Source organism: Micropterus dolomieu, linkage group LG17 (assembly GCF_021292245.1).
Source record: "Micropterus dolomieu isolate WLL.071019.BEF.003 ecotype Adirondacks linkage group LG17, ASM2129224v1, whole genome shotgun sequence".
NCBI lineage: Eukaryota > Metazoa > Chordata > Actinopteri > Centrarchiformes > Centrarchidae > Micropterus > Micropterus dolomieu.
The window spans coordinates 31,400,939-31,417,133 of record NC_060166.1 but is presented as its reverse complement, the minus strand read 5'-3'; the positions used below and the strand labels follow the sequence as shown (position 1 = coordinate 31,417,133).

The following is a 16,195-nucleotide window of genomic DNA, read 5'->3' as shown; positions in this document are numbered from 1 at the left end:
TCAGACCCCAGTCAGGCTTTCATTCAGGGTGGAGATGTGGTCGATCACACAGAGCGGTTTCTGGCCGCGGTGGGCTTGTCTGGGCCTCTGATGCAGCAGGAAGAGGCGTTTGGCTGCAGCCCTGTACTTCTGAGACATAAGGTTGTAGACGACAGGGTTGACGGAGGCGCTGAGGTAGCAGAGCACCATGGAAGCCATGTTGAAGTTCTGGCTTAGCGTGGCTGTATCATAGTCGTCCACCTGGGCAAAGAGGTTCCTGCCAATGTGATAGGGCAACCAACAGATGATGAAGGCCAGCACCACCACCACTGAGGGTGAAATAAAAGAAGGAGGGGAAAATTTGATTAATTTAAAAGGGAATTTAATGAATATTACATTTACTCATTTAGCTGACGCTTTTATCCAAAGCGTCAACATTTTGGAAAATATGCTTATTACCTTTCTTGCTGAGAGTTACATGAGAAGATTGATATACCACTCTCATGTCTGTACAGTAAATATGAAGCTGCAGCTAGGTGCTGGTTAGCTTAGCTTAGCATAGGGAGAAACCGCTAATCTGGCTCTACCCAAAGGTAACAAAATCCACCTACCAGCACCGCTAAAGACCACATTCTTGTTGATGATCAATGCAAAAACCGAAGAGTGAAAACGACATGCAGTCACTTCTGTCCGCAACCATCGGACCCCAGAAGTCACTGCATCTGGCCAAGAAAAAGCCCAGCACATAACCTCATGTAAAACCATAAATTGATGTTTTTACACTTTAAGTTTTGTACAGATTAAACAAACAAGATAGAATGTGTTAATACTTCCAGTCTTCATGCTAAGCTAAGCTAGCATGGATGCTGGCAGGAAGATAAGAGAGTTTATCATCTCATCACTCAACACTTTTCAAGAAATCAAATAAGCATTTCTCCCAAAATGTCAACTTTCCTTTAAAGGTGCATTCAATGAGGGCCAGTTTACAAAACAAAAAACTAAAGATTCACATTACTCCTAGCTAGGTAGGGAGTTTTGGTATCAGCTACCCACATTTTCTGACTCCAGTCCACAAATACACTAGAGGTGATAGAGAGACTATGTTTCTGTACATTGGGTGAACAGTCCCTTTGAGTATGTGTGACAGAATAAGCAGCAATTAAATTTAAGTTTATTTAAATATCTATATATACTCCAATATATATATACCATTCTAAACCTAAGAAGAGTTGCTTCGATTGATAGGGTGATCTTTCTAGCAACAACCAATTCTGTTTTGATTCAATTCTTTATGTTCTTTCAATTTAGAGTGGTGAGCAATCAAACCAGTAAGAAGATCAGTACACACAAATATAAAAATCTCACATGTGAAATAACTTTGACAGATAATAGTGTATTCAGTTGGGCTTGTTAATAATAACAAGCTGATTAAGAAAATTGTTTTTCAGGATCTTTACGATGATGTCTATGGTGTATAGTCACTCTTGCCCTTAATTAATGATCCGCTGTAATTAACATGAAAAGAACACTCAGAGAACCACTCTTGTTCCCTTACTGTATGTGACGGCAGCCTGTAATTTGCTTCAAAAATGAAGTCACATTTTCACAATACAGGCAAGTAAGCAAGCTAATTAGAGTATATGTGCAGCAGAAACACCACTAAGAGGAAAATATGTCACAACCCCCCCCCCCCCAAATAACAAAGCTTTACTGAGCTTTGGAAAGCAAGAAATCTCAGTGATGGGTGATGTAATCACAGAGTTGCTGGTATTGATCATGAAGCCCCTGCAGATAAAATTACCACCAATTTGTTGATGGAGACAGTAATTTCTGTAACGATACTAAATGTCAATTTAATAATTAAAAGAGAGGTATATCTCACCAAGATACGTTTAATTAGTTGAAAATAACAATTACAGTTATCCATAAATTGAAGACCTATATTGTGGATTCACAGAGTGAGCAGATGCCACAGTTTTGTCCAGAAATAATAATGTCTTACCCATATGGGAACAGCGATCAATTGAGTGACTCCTGAGATGTGATACTGGCAGATTAAAAAGGAGCCCAGGACTGACTGTGGTAGCATGTGCATTTCCATTAAGGCTGATTTATGGAGGCCTCTGATGACAATCCAATTTGGGATTCAACAAATGTGGATGCAAATGGCTGCTCAAGTCAAACATGAGCTCTGTGCAGTGTGTGCTTAGCTAATGAAGAGCATTAATATCCTAATGGACACATCATGATTAAATATTTGGTTGATACAGATCGGCCTGGCCATGGTCTTTTACTGTTTAAATAGGGGTTCCTGCACAATATGCCAGAGCTGTAAATTAAGCCAATCTGTATGTGTAGTGGAAGGACATGATTAGCTTCAGACAAAATAGAATAATCAACAGCAACATACAGTTACCAGCTTCTGTAACAGTTCTTACAAAGACAGAATAGGTGAAACTACTTTACATTTTAAAGGGGTAGTATTATGCTTTTTGGCTTTTCCCCTCTCTATTATTGAGTCATATACCTTTTTTGTGCATGTAATAGGTTTGCAAAGTGAAAAAGCCCAAAGTCCAGCCCAAAGGGAGTTCCTATCTGCCACAGTAAACTCTGCTCTGAACTGACTGAACTGACTGAAGGGAAGCGGCCCAGCTTGTGATGTCACAGGGATGAAAGCTAAATTCACCTCATATAACACTGGCCAAGCAGCTAGTCAGACACGCCCTCAAAAACACCAGTGGGGGAAAAACTGAGCTGCAGCACACACCTCTCCTCTCCCTTCGAAACACTAGCTACCCTCCAGACAGTCAATGGACATAAAGTTGTTACTACTGTGATGTAGAGAGAGAGCTCAGTCAAAACTTTATGAATGAAAATACTTTTGTTACAGATTAATAACTCACCACTCTGAAACTCTTGTTCCATTCTATGTTGCCAAGCTGGTTGGCAACATCTAGCCTACAGCTGAATGTAAGCTGTTTATGGGCTTCTCGCTGACCCGCCCTCTCTGCTTCTGATTTAAACCATGTAAACCTGTTCTGGTACAACCCCTAAATAGGATTTTGAACCTGAAAATGAGCATAATGCCACCTCTATGAATGGAGTACACAAAGGGAGAAAACAAAAGTTTCATTTGCTAAAGCAAACTCACAGAAAATCTCAGAAATCCTAGATTCTGTCAAAGCAGAATCTGGTTCTTCGCTTTAGCAACAATGAAAAGCAGACTGTCTAAATACTGGCTATTTTTTTCTACAATGAGAGTTGTCTATGCTGTCACTCCTGAATGTGAATGGCCTGCCTTTTAAGTTTTTGGCAATCAAAAGCAGAGGTTTTGAAAAGCAGAATCAGATGGTCTAATTCTGGAATAAAACCTGCTTTCTGATATGTATCTTGTACAAAATAGAACACTTTTACACTGAACTAAAAAGAGCAAATTTATGTATAGGCTTACCGCTGAGTGGTGGAGGTTTCCTGTACAGGTGAGTTATTTCCATTTTTGACCATGATGTGCCGTGATTGCGGCCTGATATGAGCATAAAAGAAACATACATCTGTCTGCAGAGATGAAAGAAATCACTCACCCAGGATCTTGACTGTTTGCCTGTGTGACCTTTCACGTGTGAAAGCGCAGGGTCCTTGTAGGTCATTTTTGCTTTTCCACAACTTGCACCCGATGGAGCCATAGAGGAAGATAAGACAGAGCATTGGGCAGAAAAAGTAGGTGGTGGACACCCAGAGCATGATGTGTAACTGGCCGGAGGTGATAGCGTAGCTGGTGTGCTTGCACTGCCCTGTATTGTAGTCTGGGTGTGTGTCATTGTCATACTCAACCCCAACCAGGAAGAGTGTGGGAGCTGCAGAAACCAGGGCGAAACCCCACAGGGCGAGGATGATGTACTGGACTCTGCGTCTGGTCACCACCACCTTGCTCCTGAGGGGGAAGCTGATGGCCATGTAACGCTCAATGCTCAGGGCTGTGATGTGAAGGATGGTGGCCGAGGTGCAGCCCTCAAAGATATAGTGATAGAGGCGGCACACCACTTCCCCAAACAGCCAGGGCACATATTTCCACAGGCGGTAGAGGTCAAAGGGCAGGCAGAGGAAGATGATGAGGTCAGACACTGCCATGCTGGACAGGTACAGGTTGGTAGTGGTCTTCATGTCCTTAAAGTGCTGGATGATAAGGATGGTCATGGTGTTGCCCGTCACTCCGACAATGAAAATGAGGATGCAGATGACAGTGATAGGGATGAGGGTGAAGGTGGGGAACAGGGAGCCCTTATAGTGGTGGTCTTCTATGTTGTACTGGTCCATGGCCTCTGCTCCACCAGCATGAAGGTCCACCTGGGGTCTGGTCCAGGGCATGCCAACTACCAGAGTAAAGTGTGAAATCAAGACTTGAGACCAAGCAGCTGAGGAGACAAAAATAAGACTGTTACAGGATCAAGAACTGTGTCTTTTCAAGTTTTAGCTCTCTTAACTGCAAATTATCTCTATTGTGTTTTAGTATGTTCTCAATCTATTTCTTTTACTTATTGATCAATTATTGTCATTATTACACAACTCTGTGTCTGTTAATTTACTTTCAGTAATGAATGGAAACCAGTGGATGCCCTGAAACATGTATTCATAAATATATAATACAACCATATGATTTTTGAACATAGTTGGCTTGAATATAATGTAAAAACAGGTTGCAGGAACGGGCTAACACGTGCAAATCACTGATATCCCTTCCCGGTGTAAAATAAATCATCGCTGGTGACTTTACCTTTAGAACAGGTGTTGGATCTCTCAACCGTTTTACTTTTTTCTTGGTCCGTGTTGTGTTTCTGTGTGTCGATGGAGAGCAGCAGCAGCAGCAGCAGCAGCAGGAGAATCTCATCAAGTGGCAGAGCCGGTCCCTGACGCTCAATAACCTGTCCAGCTCTGGTGAGAGACAAAGAAAGGAGCACCTCCTCCACAGTATTCTGAAGAGTCAAGGAGCAACAGGGAGGTTGTCTTTTGTGTGTGTGAGTGATCAAATGATGATGGGATGGATGGCGGTAAAAGGCATAAGATGGAGGAAATAAGATTTGAGGGAACCCCCCATCAATGCTGCTCCTCTGGGAGACTAATGCAGATTGAGGATCATCATATCATATCATCTATAATATACAAATATAGAGAGTGCTATAAATTTATTAATTAATACATCAATCACTGAAATCCCAGTGTGTTTGCCAAGCCGTCTGGAAGAACTCACTGAAAAATTTGTTATGTTTGCTTAATTGCCCACGAGCCCCATCTGTCCCTCTACTTGGCTTCATCACTTTACACACCCACCAGCTCCCCTTCACCCTCAAGTTACCTCATGCTTTTTGTAATAAACCTAACCTCAACAATCCTGGTTAAAGAGGAATGCAAATTTATTAAAGGAAACATACGTTTAGTCAGTACTTAGAGGCATAACAAGGGCATAAAAAGGTCAAAAGACTACAAAAATCTTGAGGTCACTTGAGAGGAAAATCTGGTGATCTTCTTAGACAATGAATGAATGAATGGGACGCTGGATTTGTTGATCTATGAGATTTTCATGTGAGTATTTCAACCTGATCATGGTTTAAAGTCCGGTTTTCAATATTAGAATACAAGCTTTGATTTAGTGTGACCTCCAACAAGTCACTGCACAGTGTTCTTGACTTTACGTCCCACTAATCCACAAATTCAGTTCAGGTCTTCGGTCTCAGTGAAAGTTTTGTAGTGAGAGAAAGAGTGTTGCAAGTTCTGCAGATCAATATGACCATTGGCATGGACACTGAAATGAATTGTTGCCTCTGTGTGTGAATTAAATGGCTTTCAACAACTAGTACATTGCAAGTGAAAGGTCTACGTCATGAACTTGCACAGAGGCGTACTGATCTACATGTTTTTCAAATTTTGTGTCCAAAGTAACATTAATCACCAAAGCCTGCACGGCCAGCTATGTGCTCTGTACAGCTCAGTTGGTTCAGAGCCACCTTATCCATTAGATCTAAATGAACCTTTGCATGCAACAAGTGTCACACTGACATCAGGGTGTATTTGTGTATTTACCGTTGATCCACAGGCGGATGCACCACTCGGACCTCAGAGGGGCAGCAGGAACAGCTCCTCCGTCAATTTTTACTCCTGTCAAAGCATCCCGACAGGAAAAACTGTTTTGCCCATCTTTTGGCTTGTTTTTTGTAGAAGGGTTTCCAGACCAGAACGAGTAAGCCCCCTTTCACCATCATTAATCATGGCTCTCTTGATTACACCACTTGTGCTTGTGCAGTCAACAGGAACTCTTATACATCATTTCAGAAGCTTTCAGTTGACACTGCCTCTCTCTCTCACACACACACACACACACACACAAAAAATACTGTGAGGTGTAGCAGCAGTGCTGAATTCTGAAGTCATTAAAAAAATAAAGATCAGACAGAAGAAGAATCCCTGAATTTTTAATATTCAATCGGTAGTTGATCATATTCTTCTAAATGCTTTGGACATTTTCTTGTCAGATGTTTTCTTGACAGACCTTTTCGTGACAGAATGAAAGAGAAGAGATCCTTCAGATTTTGAATCATCTGTGTTTTACTCTTGATTTAGGGTAATGTTGTTGCAACCACCTGCCTTAATAATTATCTGTAAAAACACAATAATGGTAGTCTGGCAATGTAGACGTTCTTAATAAAAGTAAAGCAGATACATTGGTGCCATAATGTGGAGCCCATCTGATTTGAGTTGGTAAAGGTTTTTGTTTTAATATTGAACTAAAATATAGTCAATATACAGTAGATTTGAGTCCCTTTACATGTATTTCCTATAGCTGTTTCTTGGTCATAGTCACGAAAATATTTAAAAAATATTGCAACAGGAAATGACATGTTATGACTTCTGAGGAGCTTTAGTGTTTTTGTTATTTAGCTATACTTGTAAGTCTTATCTATTTTTTTGTAGGGGGATAATTTAAACGTTCCCAGACTTATGTAGGAATATGCTCTCTCAGCCAAATTATATAATTGTATGATGTAAGAAATACAGTATGAAAATAATGGACAAGGCAAAAGCCCACCATGGCACAGGGTATCCTTGTTAATTATTTTCTATATACATACACCCCAGAGTGCATTATTACACTTACACAACTTATACCATGGCCACCACCATCACATATACTGTGGTCCCTATTTCAGTTGGTTTCTGTCAGTTAAACCATGGTTAGGCCTGTTTCACAAGATAGGTTAGCGAGTATCAGCGGAGGAAAATACCATTGCTATCAATTAGGGCTGCATCTAACCATTATTTTTATAACTAAATAATCTGAGTTATTTTTTGATTAATTGAAAGCCATCAGAAATTTGTGAAAAATGTCAATCACAGTTTCTCAGAGCCTGAGGCATCTTCAAACATTGTTTGTCTGACCAACAGTCCAAAACCACAAGAATTTTTAATTTACAATGATAAAAAGACAGAGAAAAGCCCCAAATCCTCACATTTGGGAAGCGGAAAGCAGTGAATTTGGGGGATTTTGATGAATTACCTCAATAAAAGACGATTAACTTTCTGTTATTAACGTAGAGAAGTGGTTAAACTGTTGATTGGAACAACATTTAAAGTTTCCTATGATACAATTTTAACAGAAATTTGGCAGCCAATCAGGAATAAGTTTTTTCATGCCAATATTCTATTTGAGTAATCCAAAGACAAATATATACCCAAACTTCAAACATGATTAAGAATTATAAATCTTTTATTGTGCATGGATCCTTTGTAGATATCATGGCTATACAGATACACTTTAAATACATATCTATGATTATACATTTTTCCCATAACGAACATTTTAAAGTGATATGTCTGGTAGTATGTATAGTATAACAAATTTTCATTTTGGAATGTACGGTGTATGAGGTAACTGCAAACATTAAAATTACATAAAAATGGTCTCTATTTTTGTGCATATTTTACTCATTTTTGTAGCATTTTGTTAATCTCCCCATCCAAAGGCAATAAACCTAGAGTGAAGAGGTGTTAAAATGGCACACGTTGCAATTGCTATCAAAAATAGGAATTTGAATTCTTTAAATGACAAAGAGAAGACATTTGCAGAATGTCTGAAAGACCAAATCATGTAATTATCCAAGACGTTTTGCAAGGTACCTGTATTTCATTTTTACAGTTGCAACAGCAGTTGTCTGCCCAAAACCAAACAACACTAGACCCTACAGCCAGATTACCACTGAAAACTCAGCGTAAGCAATCTGTTACGAATACTTAACACACAGAGAGAAAAGGCAAATTTAGATTCACAGGAAGTACATGATATAACACATTTTGTATCTGCCATTTGCGTTCCATGATTCATGAGTACTCAGGATTTGTTATTTTCTCTGGAGAGTATTAACTTATATTACCTTCAATATTATAAAAAAATATACTTCACACATGTATGACCCGACAAAAAAAATCAAAATAAATCACAAGTAATACATATAACTACTTTCAATTTCTCTCTCTATTACGTGTGTTTACTAACATCAAATAAATGTTGCAAAAATAAAAGTAAATAAAACACATTTTAGTGTTTTCTAACACTAAAAGAAAAACATCAAACTTGAGAAATTAAGAAAATTCTCCCGAGATTTTTTTCCTCTCCAATTAAGGCCTCTGAAACAACTGGTACATAATTTTTTTTCCTCTGTTTTTTTTTTCTTTTTTTTTTGCTGAGATAGATCAGCTGTTTCAGTGACACATTATGTGGTACTACAACTTTTAAAACACCCAAAAACACAAGTAGGGCTTGCACAATCTCAAAGTGTGTTCTATAAAATGCATCACAAGACCAAGACGCAGTCAGTCAAGGTTTTCTTTCACTAAGGTGCAAAATCAATTACTGGGGAAAAACAAAATAACAAAACATACAGGTAAGCATACATTTTTTTGTGCTGAACAACAATATTTCAGAGTAAAGCAGCAGTATAACTATATGATAGTAAAAATAATTATAATTCACTGTTAGTTTGGTTTTTGTTTGTTTTCTAACTTTATACTAAGCTTTTTTTCTCAAACTTACAGGTCCTTGTGTCTTCACTGTACAAAAATATACTAACATTTCTCCAGTCATTTTTGCATCCTTAAACATTCTGAACATCAAAAAGGTTGGAAAGTGCTAAATGAGCGTTCTATATTGTGAACAAGACTTTTATTTCCATTTATTCTCTCACTAGAACCCTTAAACTCCAGCAGGGGGTTAAGTCCCTTCATCTGGCCCTGAAGCCCTCCCAGCTGTGTACCTCTGTGGCACTAACTACATACAGTATACACATCTGGACACACACACCCCCACTGTGCAAACACTGGCCCACCAGGTCCCAGGATGAAATAGCACATAGGCTAATGACACACCTACATACTATTTTTGGAACACATCTATCAAAAACAGTTTCATACTGGACACATAAATGGAAATATAAATAATGATTATTTCTATGTACACACACATAATCAACAACTACTTGACTGAAAGCGCCACTTCCCCAAAACAAACCATATCCCTGCTCTTTCTGAGTTCCTTTTGGGCAGGAAGCTGATCATGATGGAACAGAAAACTGAACTGATCAACAAATACTACAAAGTTAGGGCGGGGTGACAAAGGCAGGAGATCCAGGAAGGTTATCACAGGTGCAAAATTAGATGTTACATCCTAAATTTGTAACTGCTATTAAGCTCTCACTCACCAGCCCTCCCCCTTCTGCCCCCCACTGTGACTAATGTGATTACTCTGTTGACAAAGGAAAAAAATAAGTACAAAATGAAAAATACAAAGCAACAGAGAGAGAGGGGAAGAATAAAGCTATAACCCTGCAGCTGGGTGGCAGAAACCGCTCATTTAATGACAAAGTACTGAATGACAAAAGCGATGAGGATGGCGATTACGGCGAAAACCATGAGGAGGAGGAAAGCGCATTGCTCGTCCGTCAGACTCCGTCTGGCTCGGTTGGACTCCATGCCAGCCCTGGACCCCGAGCTGGCCGCACCACCGCCCACTGCCACCTCATTCCGCTGGGGGGAGAGGGTCACTGTGGGGCTGTAAGGGCCACTCAGCTCAGGGGCGTCCTGGCACTGCCTGATAGCACACACCCGGAAACGGTAGTCACTGTTGGGCTGCAGGTTCTGGACATGGAAGGATGTGGCAGAGCCTTTGTAAGCCTGTGAACAGGAGGGAAGAGGAGAATTGTCATTAAAAACAGAAAGAGAAAGTTTTTTTTTTTTCTTAGCTGCAGAAATACATTACTTCTGTCTTTTTATCTTATATTTCCTTGCATTTCATCACTATGTTTATGATAATATATCACTGAGGGAAGTAATTTTCAGTAAATTCAGCTTCTTGAATCTTCTAGAATCTTCTTGCCTGAACCGAATGACAAATATTAGTGAATTAGGTTGCTTTGTTGAATTGTATTGAACTTGTACTGGACAATAAAGCTAACAAAATCCTTCCTCTCTTACTGCTTCTGACCACCTGGATGAAGTTGCCTCTCAGCTCTTTCAAGTCAAAATCAATTATACATCCCTCTTTCAGCTTTGACTGTTTTTTCATTTTAAAGACTTTACAGACTACTTTCAGATTTTTTAGTTTGATGAAGTGGGAAGCCATCAGCTTTAGCTGTCTGCACAAGTTTTTAGAGAGCATTGTGAACCTGATCTGTTGTGTTGCTAGAATGAAACTTTTGATTCTCTTTACTGAGTGACCTAAGTTTTCATCTCAAATGTAAAAGTCTAAAATTGAATTCAACACATTCCCCATTTTCTTGTTTATAAATTGGAAAAGTAAAGAAAAAAAAAAAAAGATTAGAGACAAAGGCTATTGGAGGAGTGTACGAGCAGTTTTATATTGGGCTCAAACCAACAGTATAACAATTATTGAACTGTCTATTATTCACAAGCCAAACTACACTAGTTTCGTTATCACTAAAGCTCATATCTTCTGCAAATATTACCTTTCTTAAAAATGGGATTTCGAGTCTAGGCCACTGAGACTGACAATAAGAATGGCAACAAACTCATGTGGTTTGGCAACCACAAATGTCAACTCCCTGATTCAATTACCATGTATGATGTGGTGAGATTAGCATATCCATGCAGTGGCCATTACTCCATGTTAACGTGGCTGGAGGCCACTGAGAGGGATGAATGTGCTGGCAGGAGCTAGACACCTGTGATACCTCATGGATCAATGATCTTTGCATAATGGGCAATTTAAAGCCAGCGGTGACTAATACAGGATGCTGCAATGGCCACAGTGAAAACATTAAGGCTCTGGATCCATCTGTATCCTGATCCGTATAAAAAGGCTGCTGTGATGAATGGCAGGTCATCCGCAGGTAAGGACACTACATACAAAGAGGGAGTACTAAACCTTCAAACAACAACAACGTCAGTACCTGTTTAAACTCAGAGTTTCCCATCATGCACTGCAAGGTGTAGATGATCGGGTCCCCCTTCATAGGTGACAGGGCCTCCCATGTGACTTCGCAGGAGTTGTCATCCAGACGCTCCACTTTAGGGGCTAGAGGGTGGAGGAAGAGAGCGCAGATATAATTAAAAGGTACAGTGACTGGTTGGCAATATCTGCAAAACTGAATTTCTGCCACTGAATATCAAATTAAAAACAAGAGATCAACCAGTATGATCAAGAAAGGATTTCTAATGAACTTCATTACAAGGATCATGAAGTGATGATCCAGAAAGGATTCTAACTGAACTTCCATTTATTTAAGGTTCTCTGTGAAGGGCAGTGCCACATTGCTGCCAATGAGATGTGTGAAAACCTACTTTGAGAAAAAATACCAACACTATTTGGAATCGGTGTAATCTACAAAACTACATGTAAGTTTTTCGCAGTAGGTAGGTAGCATTTTGAGCAACGAAAAAAAATAAGCAGCTGTTTTCTACTGGTGCCTTGATAATCATGAAAAAATACAGTGCAAAGGAGGATTGTAATATTTTCTGGCGTTTGAAATTGTTAGTGAATTCAAATAGTTAATGGTTAAGAGTCTACTTCACTGTGTGGGGAGACACACAGTGTTGAGTAACACTGACAAACTGGCACATGACTGCCTGATTCTAAAGAGGTGCCGCATTGAGAATAAAACCCACGTCCTCATTACTGACTTCAATGCGTAGGATCAAAAGAGGCTTTGCAGAGGCTGGTTGAAACCAGACCACAGTGCTGAGCACCCCGACTCATGATGACAGCCGACAAGCGAATCTCGGGCCGCTGGATTGTAATCAAATGCAAGTTGAACTTGGGTCAACGGAGGTTAAAAGCTGAGCACACTGGTTGTCTTTATGTCAGCAGTGAGTGTTTGTAAAGTTAATAAGAGCTGATCCACATAGATAGTGAGATAGATAGTGATAGATAGTGAGTGAGAAAGAAGGAAAAAGGAAAGAAAGGGCTGCCACTATACCTTTCACAGGGGCTGGAGGAGAGCGTGGGGTGGTGAATGTGTAAACATTGGAGAAGGGCCCTTCGCCCGCCTCATTAAAGGCCTGGATGCGGAACGTATAAGAGGTAGACTCATTAAGCCTCTGGACTTTGTGTGTGTGGCATGGTCCTTTATACAAGGTTATAAATCTGCAATGACAGGAACATGAAAAAAAGAGAGACAGAAAGGATTTAATGAGCAGAAGGGTAAAGATGACAAAAAGCAAACGAGAATACAGTGGCATAAAGCAGATCAGTTCCTGTCTCCTTTTAAAGGCTCTCTGTCTGGTGCAATATTTTCTATGTACCCCATCCTCCTCAATACAGTTATCTGAAGCTTTTGCTCAAACACCAGTCTCCTCTCTTATCGTTTTATCTCTTGTTAGGTCACTTCCCTTCGCCTGACTAATGGGCCACTGACCTGCCGCTCTTGTCCCCCATCTGCAGCTGATACTGTAGGGCGTCTGAGGTGGCAGCTTTGGCTGGGCCGTCGCCCCACTTGAGCCTGAGGGTCTGGTGGCTGAAGGCGGTGCACTCCAGGCGGGGCGGCTGCGGGGGCAGGGGCTTCGTCTTCAGCTTAAAGGTGTGACTAAAGGGGCCTGTTCCCAGGCTGTTCAGGGCTTGAATTCGGAGCCTGAGGAAGAAGAGAGATGTCGATATCAGAGAGCTGCAAGTACTGAGCTGATCTAAGCACTACTACTGACTTCCAAAACAGTATTAACATGTTTTCTATCTCATCAGTTGGTGTTCAGTTCTCCAAGTAGTCATCTTATGTTGTTACAGCTCAGTATCTGGTTCTGACACAATGACCAAAAAGCTGAAAGTCAACACTTTAATTGAACAGCAGTCTTTGTTTCATTACAAAGCCAATGTGTAGAACCAAAACACAGGGAAAAAAACACTGTCCTACAGCTTCCAGACAGCCACAGTTCTGTGTTGGCTTGACAGCATATAATTAAAATAGTACAAAACCTATCCCTGTGTGGATGATATTTCAGATAAATAATAAGATTTTCTTAAAATATTCATCCATGAAGGGCATTTTAATTACTTAGACTGTTTATAACGTGAGTTTCCTGTATAAAAAACACCTATTTTATAATCCTGGATCACAGACAAATACAGGCCACCAGTCTGATACTAGCTGAGCCATGATAGGTTTGTGAAAACAAAAAGTTTGGGGTCAGGTCTGGACACCTCAACTGTATTCTAAACAGCTGCCCGGGATATCCAGAAAAATCTGGATTTCCAAGTGTAACTAATTATATTTGCTTCAGTTGTCCCATTTGGCATCCTTTGGTACAAAGCATCACAGGCAGAGAGTTAATATACGAGTGTGGTGTCTGTGTGTAATTGATTTGTCTCACATTCTATGACTTGAGAGCTCTGAGATCTAACAGTTTCAAATCTATTAGCTCTTCTTGACATCTGAAAGCTACAAATTTGTGTAGTACAAGTGTAATGCAATGGGGAAGCACCAACCTGTAGCTGGTGTCAGGCTGCAGATGCTGGATGATGTGTCTGTTGACAGGACCCACAACAATGGGCTGGCGCTCTCCAAGGTCAATCAGGTAAGATGTGATCTCAGAACCGTGATCACACGGGGGGTCCCAGGAAATACCCAGGCAGGTGGACGGAGAGAAAAGTGGTGGTGGCTGGGAATCTCTATCCTCATCTTCCTCATCTTCATCTGCGTCCACTGGAGTCTCGTACCTTTGCAGCTCGGACTCCTTCAGCGCGTAGATGTTGCTGATGGCTGCAGGCACGGAGCAGGGCGTCTGGCACAAAACTGCCTCGCTGAAGGGTCCCACGCCAGCCACATTCACAGCCTGCACAACAGCAAGACCCAGGAGAAAACTAATTACAACAAGTGTAACATCCATGTTTGACCACAAGGTGGAGATCCAATGTAAACATCAGAGACACAGTCTACCCTGCTTCTATATAAGCTTGTTCATCATGATGATGTACTGCAACTACTGAACCAAATGTAATTAAGACATAATTAGTGGTTATGAAGCTATTAATGTAGCAGACATTCGTTAACCAATCATTACAGGCAAGAACACACAATCAACCTCTGCCCTATAACATAGCAAATCCTAAAAACCAACCATCTTCTGCTACACAATAAATTACTTAATAAAAAAATAAGTTCACAAATGTTCTCCAAATCATTGCCAATCAACTAACCCCACAAAGGAATCTTCAAAATTTGACAAGCCTTAGACTATTGTAGTAAAATTTTCATAAATATCATCCAAAACACAGCTGCATCCTGTTGACATGATGAAATTTACCATGTCGGCAACATATTTGGACAATTACGAACACAATTACTGAGGTGTGACATATGGATTTATAAGAAATGTATTTCCTACACATGATGGATAAATTTCTGCAAATCAACCTACTTGAAGCTAAAACCTGTGCCTCAACTGACAGGACAAGTGAGGCGGGACTGCTCCAGATTTCATCTTTCAAGATGTTTCCTACACACTAGTATAAATCCACACAGTTCAAGTGAGGGCTTCACAAACATTGTCATAGCTTTGTGGGCTTCAACCCGTAAACGTGTGCATGAGGTGTTTATTCATTGTAAGGTGAGATCAGATTAAATTTTTAGGGTGTTTATTTTAACAGTGGGAACAGATGGAAATCTGTATTTTTTAAGTGCTCACCTGTACTCGGCAGAAGTAGTTGGTTGCAGGCAGCAGCCCCTTCATTTCATGGCTGAGCCCTTGTCCACTGTAACAGACCTGCATGCTGCCCTCAGCAGCTCCCCACTCTAGACGAAACTCTGTCACCGGAGCTCCGTTGCAAGGAGGGGCCTATGAGACAAACGCCATTGAGAATTCCCATCAGCACTTAAACTGACGACGAAGTTTACTAATAATGTTCTATGTGGGTTTTTACCTCCCAGCTCACAACAACACAGCTGGGGGATTTGCATGTAGTGGAAGGAGCCTTGCACTGCTCAGGGGCCCCGGGGCCAGTTGTAACTTCACAGCGCTCCGAAAGAGATCCAAACTAACCGTAGAAAAGAACAAAAAATATTTTATACAAGTGAAAAATTTCAGATTAGGCTTTTACAAATATTTTCAATGAGAGAGGGTTGAAAGCATGTAGAGAAAAACACAATCCCTTCTCCCGTTATTGACTGATCAGTTTTGACAGTCTTTCTCACCCCAGCCTTGTTCGCTGCCTTGAGCCGGAAACTGTAGGTTTTGCCAGGCATTAAGCCTCCCACAGAGCAGTCCAGCTCTGGACCCTGGTAAACCTCCCAGCTCTCCTCAGACTGCGGCCCACTCACTTCTACACTGTAGCAGGACACTGGGCTGCCTCCATCTACCTGAGGGGGACCTAGGAAATACATGCAACTAGTGTTTATAAATCAATATACTTTAAAAAAGGTTTTCAACAGAAAAATAATACAGTTTATACACAAAGATAAAACTACAAACAACAAAATAACACAACCTGCAAAATCAAAGCTCACTGCTCTGAGGTAGTTCACTAGACAAATAAATACATCAACAGAAGCTAGAATACATCCCACACAGATCTGAGTTGGAGAGGAATGACTCACCCCAGCGCAGTTGCACCTCCCTGGCTTTGGGCTTGCCCACCAGCCGAGGGGGCTGGCAGGGCCCTGGGGGCACTGCGGGAGTCTGGACCTGCAGGGTCTCCGACAGCTTGCAAGGGAAGACAACACACCATTTA

The 16,195-nt window shown here is 40.8% G+C and overlaps 2 protein-coding genes across 2 annotated transcripts in view; both read right to left on the bottom strand.

Annotated features, from left to right (window-relative positions):
• mlnr (motilin receptor) lies at window positions 1–4,344 on the bottom strand. Its single transcript, XM_046074398.1, has 2 exons — window positions 3,561–4,344; window positions 1–308 (listed from the first exon to the last, which is right to left on the bottom strand). The coding sequence occupies exons 1-2, from the start codon at window positions 4,342–4,344 to the stop codon at window positions 1–3; spliced, it is 1,092 nt and encodes a 363-aa protein (XP_045930354.1).
• A 3,373-nt stretch (window positions 4,345–7,717) lies between these two features.
• The window catches only part of fndc3a (fibronectin type III domain containing 3A), a 54,196-nt gene continuing 45,718 nt past the window's right edge, over window positions 7,718–16,195 (bottom strand). Inside the window, exons 22-26 of the mRNA XM_046073429.1 lie at window positions 13,955–14,301; window positions 12,894–13,106; window positions 12,456–12,622; window positions 11,430–11,554; window positions 7,718–10,194 (exon numbers count right to left, since the gene is read on the bottom strand). Coding sequence (XP_045929385.1) covers window positions 9,871–10,194; window positions 11,430–11,554; window positions 12,456–12,622; window positions 12,894–13,106; window positions 13,955–14,301 — 1,176 coding nt within the window. The 3' untranslated portion in view covers window positions 7,718–9,870. The remainder of the gene's footprint in view (window positions 10,195–11,429; window positions 11,555–12,455; window positions 12,623–12,893; window positions 13,107–13,954; window positions 14,302–16,195) is intronic.

What these genes read in the sequence shown, in the direction of transcription:
- mlnr (XM_046074398.1), bottom strand. Translation starts at nt 4,344, where the DNA reads ATGCCCTGGACCAGACCCCAGGTGGACCTTCATGCTGGTGGAGCAGAG. An exon ending in GCAAACAGTCAAGATCCTGG is followed by an intron (nt 309 to 3,560) that starts GTGAGTGATTTC and finishes TTTCACCCTCAG; the next exon opens with TGGTGGTGGTGCTGGCCTTC.